General features: G+C 37.7%; 1 protein-coding gene across 5 annotated transcripts in view; it reads right to left on the bottom strand.

Annotated features, from left to right (window-relative positions):
• Nucleotides 1–357: 357 nt before the first annotated feature.
• The window catches only part of MTRR (5-methyltetrahydrofolate-homocysteine methyltransferase reductase), a 35,724-nt gene continuing 27,848 nt past the window's right edge, over nucleotides 358–8,233 (bottom strand). For 3 of the 5 annotated variants that reach the window (XM_074825699.1, XM_074825716.1, XM_074825708.1), the window contains 6 exons: nucleotides 7,690–7,732; nucleotides 6,067–6,253; nucleotides 3,720–3,838; nucleotides 2,066–2,158; nucleotides 1,800–1,979; nucleotides 358–862 (listed from right to left, as the gene is read on the bottom strand). In XM_074825699.1, coding sequence (XP_074681800.1) covers nucleotides 718–862; nucleotides 1,800–1,979; nucleotides 2,066–2,158; nucleotides 3,720–3,838; nucleotides 6,067–6,253; nucleotides 7,690–7,732 — 767 coding nt within the window. In that variant the 3' untranslated portion in view covers nucleotides 358–717. The other 2 variants (XR_012623440.1, XM_074825726.1) reach the window with 2 other exon arrangements.

Here is an 8,233-nt window from a genome sequence, read left to right as displayed (position 1 = left end):
CAAATTCAACTCAACCGGTGAGTTTCCTCATAAATTAACCACAAACATTTTAGAAACAGGAATGAAAATAATTTCAAAACAATTATGCAGGAAAATCTAATAAGGATTAGCATGGAGTGTAGCAAAATTTTGAGATATGATGTAACAATAGCATGAAAAAGCTACGTATTTAAAGTAAACTTCAGAGTTGAAATTCTGCAGAAACTTTTCTGTGCAACACTCAACATTAATTCCTTTTGGTAGTTACTGTCATTGTGCAAGCTGAAAAAACATAAATAGTCTCAGGAACTATCTAGAAAGTCTTCAAATAAACCATGGCAAGTCAGTAATGTATTTGATGACACATAGATCAGTGTGTAACATATTTACTCTGTAGCTTCTTTATTATACATTATAGAAAAAATACATGATGTAATGTAAACATACAATTATACTTGTACAAGTGCAGAAGTTTCTACCTTCTACACTACACCAATCTTAAAATGAGAGAATCAAGGCACTGAGACAGTCCATTACATAACATCATTAAAACCATGCACTTCAAAAGGCAGCCTGGTTTGTTGTCATTTAAAAGGTTTCATATTCCTGCTTGAAAGGTCAACAGAGAAATTTAAGATTTGGGTGACTACAGACAGCACTTTTGACAATAACTTTTAGTCAAATGCATATGCGTGAAATTAAATCTTTTGTGTTAAAGGCACAGGAAAAGCTAAATATTTAGCTCCAAACATCCTGCAAGTATCGTTTTGCTTCTCGAAGCATGGCCAGGATTTTCATTGCTTCCAATTTGTCAGCTTCCATTTCCATGCTTAAAATGTCCACTACAGCATCATTTACACCATCAGCCATGCGCTTCTTATCTCTGGGAAAAAAAAAAAAAAGAGGAGGAAAATGCATAATAATGTATTCTTCCTTTTATCAATAGCTTCAGAGGCATTGATAATGATATTGAAAAAGAGGCATTAAAAAAATCCCAAACAAAAATATAGCTTCTATATTGTATGGCAAGATTTTCACTGAGTTTTTTCATGTAGCTGAGCACCATTTGACAGTAACAAGGGTTTTTCTTAATCAAACATTACAAAGTTTTCAGAAAAAAAAAAAAAAAAAACCCACACTTTGGAACCCTAGCTGAGCTGTCACAGAGTAATTGTTTTCTTTTAGGGAGAACTGGACCTGCTGAAGTATTTTTTCATTATTATATCATCATATGGTTCCAATATAAAAAAAAGCCCACCTCACTTATGAATAATGCTATTTTTAACACAAATAGCTGACATTTATTCCTGCAGGAGAATGTACTGACATTGGGCTCTATATTCAGACAGTTTGTCCATTTACCAACAAACTTCCTAAAAATCTCAAACCTCCAGGTAAGTTAATGTTCAAAAATAAAACTTCCCACTGTAAAAGTGGGCATTCTGGCCCACTCAAGCCTGGAACGCAGCAGAAGACTGCTGTTACCTCACAGCTGTGCTGTTTATCACCACATGTATTCAAATACCTCATTTTCTCAAGAGAACTCTAGAAACTTGAAACCTCTGATAGCTTACTTGAATACTAAGAAAAGGAAAAGAAATAATAAGTGACTAGAGCAATCAGTGGAACTGTGTGGTTAACAAGTTATACTTTCAAGGCTGTATTGAAAAAAATGGACATAGTGATGAAATTCTAGCACTCCAGGAAGGTTCTTTCAGCATCATGTTGGTCCTTTCAGACAGCTCTAAGTCCTTCTAAACCTCAAACTTCTGCTAACTTTGCTTTTTCTTTCTGAGGCAGTCCATCTCCACTCTACTCACCCACATACATAGAAGTAACCTCTCTCTTTCAGCAGGACTCTGGCAACTTCCTTAGCGTAAAGCCTAATGACATCTTGCACATATTTAGGTGGGGCTACTTCTGCAGTTGAAGAGTCTCTTGAGAAACAAACCTTAAGATGAGTTAAGGTGCCATTTTCAAGAAAACATTTGAGCTCATCTCTGAAAGGCAATAAAAACTGTTAGTAATGGCTCAGAGATAAGCATTCCCTCATGAATACAAAATGAATGCTAAATAGTGAACTTGCTTGAACAAATAGTCTCGATCCTGATGCCGACAACCAAAAAACAGCCATGTCTCTCCAAATTCCCAGTCTGTATGTTCTTCTCTGAGCATTTGCCTGAACAGACCAAAAAAAAAAAAAAACCCTGCAATTCTGTTTTATCAAGTACAGAATCTAAAACATCTATAACCTAATTCTCATTTAAAGTAGTGTTTTAATAAACCTCTGGACTGGCAGAAATGTGAAACGACTTAAGGTAAATCACAGTCAAACCCTCCTTATTTGATTTTCTTGACTCCTCAGTTTTGGCCAAGCACAAAATCAATCAACTTCAAAAGGGGTTTTTTTTGCCATAGTTTCATATTGGAATAGTCAAGACTGAAACTTCCAAACAGCTCACAAAACAATCCTGACTGCTGAATAAGGAGATCGCTACCCTTTATCCTTCACTGGAAGCCCTGTAAAAACACCTGGGAAAACTCAGCACAAAGCAGTTTTAGCATGCTTTCCATTTAGCTGTAGAAACCTGCTAGACTTTATAAGTAACAATCTATTTACTACCACATCATCAGAAGAGTTATTGCATTTTCTTGAAATAATGCTGAAGGTATTACTTTAGAGGGCTTTTAGCTGCAACTTTCTAGTTACATTTTGAGAGAGAGATTTCATTTCTCATTGATCAAATGCTTATGAAATGCTTTGAATCCTTTAAAATGAAATGCAAAATACTTCTGAGAGATAAAGGTACATTTGGGCATTAAAATTAAGGAGTAAGGATCGTACATAATGATTTGGTCTAAATGGAAGCACAGAGTCAGAAACATCATGTCAAAATTTCACTTTTCTCTCAAATAAAATGGTTTAAAAAAATTGTTACAGGATGCAAGAAACTCCATTATCTTGCTGGAACTAATGAGTCACATAGAAATGATATGTGTTGGTTATCTAGAAAACTTGCAACCATTCCCACACAAATATTCCATTCTTTTCATTCTTCATTTCCTCCAAATAATCATGTTTTTACATATTGGTGATGTGGTATCTGTCACTTTTTGAACAAACACCTCTTTGCCTTGTAAAATTATGCTGCTGGAGTTAGAGGGGAAAAAAGGGATCTACATTCCCTCAAATACAAACCCACAAAACCCAAGACTACTGCTCAACTGAGGGTTCAGGTGCCAAGCTCCTCATCTTAAAACATCAAAATGTTTAAACACAGAGAAATAAGGGAATGTGGGAGAAAACCTGACATTCATCATGCGAAGGCTTTTAATATAGATGCCACTTCTGAAGGAAATGGATTTTGAATACCAAACTTAAGCCAATCAACACTGTTTCTAAAAACTACCAACCTCTTACAGGACTTCCAGTAGCAACACAGAAATAAAGGATTTAATTTTTTATTACTGTTTCTGCAATTCACCCAACTCTTCATATATCCATTATGAATATTAACTACAGTCAGATGAAAGTGTAAGTTTTACTCAGAAAAACAAATAAATACACAAGCACTACTTGTTTAAAATTAATAAGACTGTTTCTAATCAGCATACCACTGCTACAAAATGTAAAAAGAAGGAAAAAAAAACCCCGATTAACTTCATTTGTACTCAAAACCTGAGGCTGTATTTTCTTCAACATAAAAAGGCTGCTTTCCAGGTAACAACTTGGTACATACCTATGTTGCAGGAAACCAATAAATGGTGCAATTCCTGTTCCTGGACCAACCATCATGAATGGGACAGATGGGTCTGCAGGTAAGTGGAAAGTGTTGTTTGGACGAGCAAAAATAGATATCTAAAATGAAATTAGATAGAATACAACTGAAGAATATTCTTAAGCAGTGAAAATACCATGAAATTTTTATAACTTTCAGGATATTTACACAGTGCATGAGTCCATACACCCTTCCAAATCCTGAGCTTCAGAGTTTACTTTTAATGTCACATATTCAGAATAAAATTTCATGAGTTTCTGAAAAAAAACCACACCATATTAACAAACCTATTAATCCATCTGGAGGAAAACCACACAAACATGAGTTTCTGAATATGAAGGTTGACTGTAGCATAAATTTGGAGGATGTTACAGAATTCATGGGAAGTTTGGTGTTGGTACTCAAAGGGAAGTAAAGCTAGTTTATTGTTATTATAGGCAACTCAACTTTTTTTTTTTTTACATTGTGGACATCTAAAAATATTCCAGTGGAAGTGAGGATTTGTTTATAGTGAATTGAAGCCTTCTGATACTTTCTTAATTTTCATAAAAGTTTTAGATGATCTCCAAAAATGCATATGGGTGAGGGGAAGCAGACAACTGCTCAAAGATCTTGGAAAATGGTTTATATCATTCCACCGATAAACTCCAATTCTGATCTTCAGATCTGTGTCTAAAAGGGGGTCTAAATATAATTTTGAGAGGAGCTCTACAACTACTCTCTGAGGCATGGCTAACATACTGTATAGAAAACAAGAGATTACTACTTTTAATTCTTTAAAAAATTATTCAAGATTCAGCAGCAGCCATAGCAGAGCTTCATCCATTAAAGTCATAAACAAACATCTGATTTATTTTGTATATTAATTATGAAAGAAATTGAATTTACTTTCAAGTTTAAGGAAGGAGTGAAGCACTAGACCGAGTTATTTAAACTTTGTTCTGTAAACCCGAGTGGTTTAGCACTACTCATTTCTTATCATTTAATTCACTACAGATACTGCAATGTTAAACAGGATTATTTTTCTGGTTTCATGATGATAAAAGAATAGCATAATTCTTGCTGGTGGGATGCAATATTTGTATTTCTGTTATACTTACTACTTCAAACCACACTTGAGTTAGGAGGTTATTTTCCCAATTAATAGTTCCAAACTGGTCATTCCTTTAAAAAACACTACAAATGGTAAACATATTTATACTGTAAAGTGTCAATTAATCTAAGGTATTTTTGCATAAGATCACACTCATCTATTTTGTACTGATATTCCACATATTTCTGTAATCTAAGCGTATTGCTGCACATTTATCTATGCTGAATTCTAGCTTGCACAGCAGATGCAAATAGTTCTGAACTTTATTCAGACTCATTTTGTAATAACTTTTTTTCTTTTTAACTCCACCTCTTTTTCATGTTTCATCTTTTCTATACTGCAAGTCAATTATATTTTAAATACAGAGCAGATGTGAATACTGGAATAAGATGTATGATCCACATATTAATCACTTTGTCTTTTGAGTTAAAAAATTAAGGTAACTTGTATGCATTTTCCTTCCATTTTGCCAGACCAACACCTTGAATTACTGGCAGTTTTCTTGTAACCAAATTCTATGCTTGCTTCCGTTTTTCTTAATCAAATATAGAATAGACTGGCCTTAGTTCTTTTGTCATATTAATTATATAGTAGAATTCAAAATTTTTAATAATTAGCTTACACCTAATAACTTGGAGACCAATTACATAGATTCTCTGCCATGAAAGGAAGAGAGGCAAAAAAAAAGTACCTTCTCCACCATGCCAAACCACCTCTGATGCACATCAGAAATACCACAGATGACTGATCCCTGTGTCATATTCAATAACTTGGCCTTTGCAAACTGTGCGAGACCTGACAAGAAGTGAGTTTTATGATTTCTCCCCTATTATCTGTCACTCTTTCCTGGAAGTAACCAACTGCCTCTCTTCTACACCACTAACAGTCATAACCATTTAATTGCACAATAGTACTTTAGTCCATGAAAAGATCCTCCAAGACTCATTTCAGACCACAGTGGGGTGGAAACCAACACTGGCCTTTCAGCAATGGGAAGTTTCACAACTCAGGTATCCATATAAGTTTAGTAACTTAGCAGTGAAGTTCTAGATATGTTACAGAGGGAAGGGTAAAATTACAAGTAGAGTAAAACTGCAAAAGGAAAGTGTATACTGCCAAAACACCTGCATTACATCAGAGCAGTGACCAAAGAAACCTGCAGTTGTTTCAAACATGCACAAATTTAACAGTTAAGGAGTTTAGATGTAATCATACCTTTTCAGTGGAAGAGCTTCCTCCTTTTGTGTCCAGAGTGTTTTTATTGGGGTGCAGTAGAGGAGCAACTAATTCAGCAAGCCACCCTGTACATACTCCTTTCCGTGAGACTGGTCTAGCGGGACAGGCAGGGAACTCCACAATATTAAATACAAACCATAGTTTTCCTGGCTGATATAAGTTTGAACTGCAAAGACAAAAGTATTAAAAAAACCCCAAACCTGAGAGATAAGCTGTACAATCTTACAGCAGTGTGCTGGGTTTGTGTGGTGGGGTTTTTGGTAGCAGGGGAGGGGGCTACAGCGGTGGCCCCTGTGACAAGCTTCTCGAAGCTCCCCTGGCTCCAAGTCAGACCCACCTCTGGCCAAGGCCGAGCCAATTAGTGATGGTGGCTGCACCTCTGTGATAACATATTTAAGAAGGGGAACCTGAGAGGGGGTTGGAACCTTGAGGACAAGTTACGAGAAGGACACCTATGAGAACATCGAGGTCAGTGGAAGGAAGGAGGAGGAAGGGGGAGGGAGGTGTGCTGGAGCAGAGACCCCCTGCATCCTGTGGTGACATCAGGGCCGCCCCCCTGCCACCCATGGAGGTCACCGGAGGAGCAGAAATTTGCCTGTGACCTGTGGAGGACCCCAGGGACTCTGTGGGAAGAAGCAGCCCCCGCTGTTGTAGCTCGGTGCTGGGAGGACTGCAACGGGTGGAGGTGACCCACGCCAGAGCATCTCGAGAATGCATCCATGAGGACAACTCACGGCGGAGAGAGTTTGTGGAGGACTGTCTGCCATGAGAGGGACACCACATGGAGCAGGGGGAAGAATGCAGAAGAGTGCTTCCCCCCACCTTGGAGGGAGAAGCGGTGGACTGACTGCACCTCCCATCCCCTGCCCCTGCACTGCTGGAGAGAGAAGGTAGAAATATCAGGAACAAAACTGAGACAGGGAAGAAGGGAGGGGTGGGGAGAGGTGTTTTTAAGATATGGTAACGCTTCTCACTGTCCCATTCTGTCTGTTAAGTGTCATTGTTGTTAGTGTTTTGAATTAAAGTGACGTCTTCTTTTTTTATTCCACTAACTAGCCTGTCTTTTGCTTGTGATCGTCAATGGGTGAGCCACCCCTCCCTGCCCTTATCTCGATTCCTGAGCTTTTTGATTCATTTTTCTCCTTTCTAGCACTGGCGGGGAAGGGGTGAGCAAATGGCTGCGTGGTGCTCAGTTGCTCTCTGGGCTCAAACCATGACAGGCAGGTACGTTTGCAGCCCAAACCAAGTCAATTGAATCAAGATTCTGTGTTCAGCTGTGTGTACTTCTATATAGTTAGAAAGCACCTTAAGCTTGGACTCAAGAGGCCAGCGCCTACAGAAGGGAATCCAAATTCCTACCAGATTCACACGTGTGTGAGCTTGTTCTTGAGAACTCTACCAACGCCTTGCCAGACACTCAAAACAATGTTGTTTGAAACAGTCAAATCCTGTGGTTCTTTTTCAACAGGGACACAATCACTTTTTCCTAAGGTTTTATCCTTCATTCCTCTCTTTCTTCTTTAGATTACAACATACACACACACATTTGAGAAAAAAGCATACCCAAATTATCAAGGAGATATAATTTGAATATTTCATTACCTTGACACTGAATAGGATCTTGCTTGCAATTTAGGAAGATGTTCTGAAAAATAAAATAAAAAGAAGAAAGCATCACTTATTATTTGAATCACTAATGAGTGTTTACACTATAACAGATTAAAGCATATTATAATTTAACTGTAATTTTACTCTATTAACATTCAGTATTTGTGGTTCAGAAATAAGCTATTAACACTTTGTGGAATAATTACTGGAGGTGACTTAGAGATCGAACCTATATTAAAAGCATGGCATTGTTCACACGTTAAGGAAAGGTGTAACATCAAAGAAGCTTACAGGGTGGAGCACAACAGGTATGCAAGGAATCTATTCCACAGTGGTTCCCTGGACGATGCTGCCTGCAAAACAGCATGGAGGGTAGAGCGGAGTGAAGGCTCTGTGGCCAGGTTCTGTGAATCACGGCAGAGATGGGAACTTCACGGTACTATGCTACTGATAAACTGCGTATTTGCCACCCTGGGCCAATAGTCTGTCATATTCTGACAAAATGCTGTCCTTTGTGTGAACTTTGCTCATTATAATC

This window comes from Strix aluco, chromosome 1 (genome assembly GCF_031877795.1).
Source record: "Strix aluco isolate bStrAlu1 chromosome 1, bStrAlu1.hap1, whole genome shotgun sequence".
NCBI lineage: Eukaryota > Metazoa > Chordata > Aves > Strigiformes > Strigidae > Strix > Strix aluco.
The sequence above is the reverse complement of the archived record's forward strand: the minus strand, read 5'-3'. Positions and strand labels throughout refer to the sequence as shown.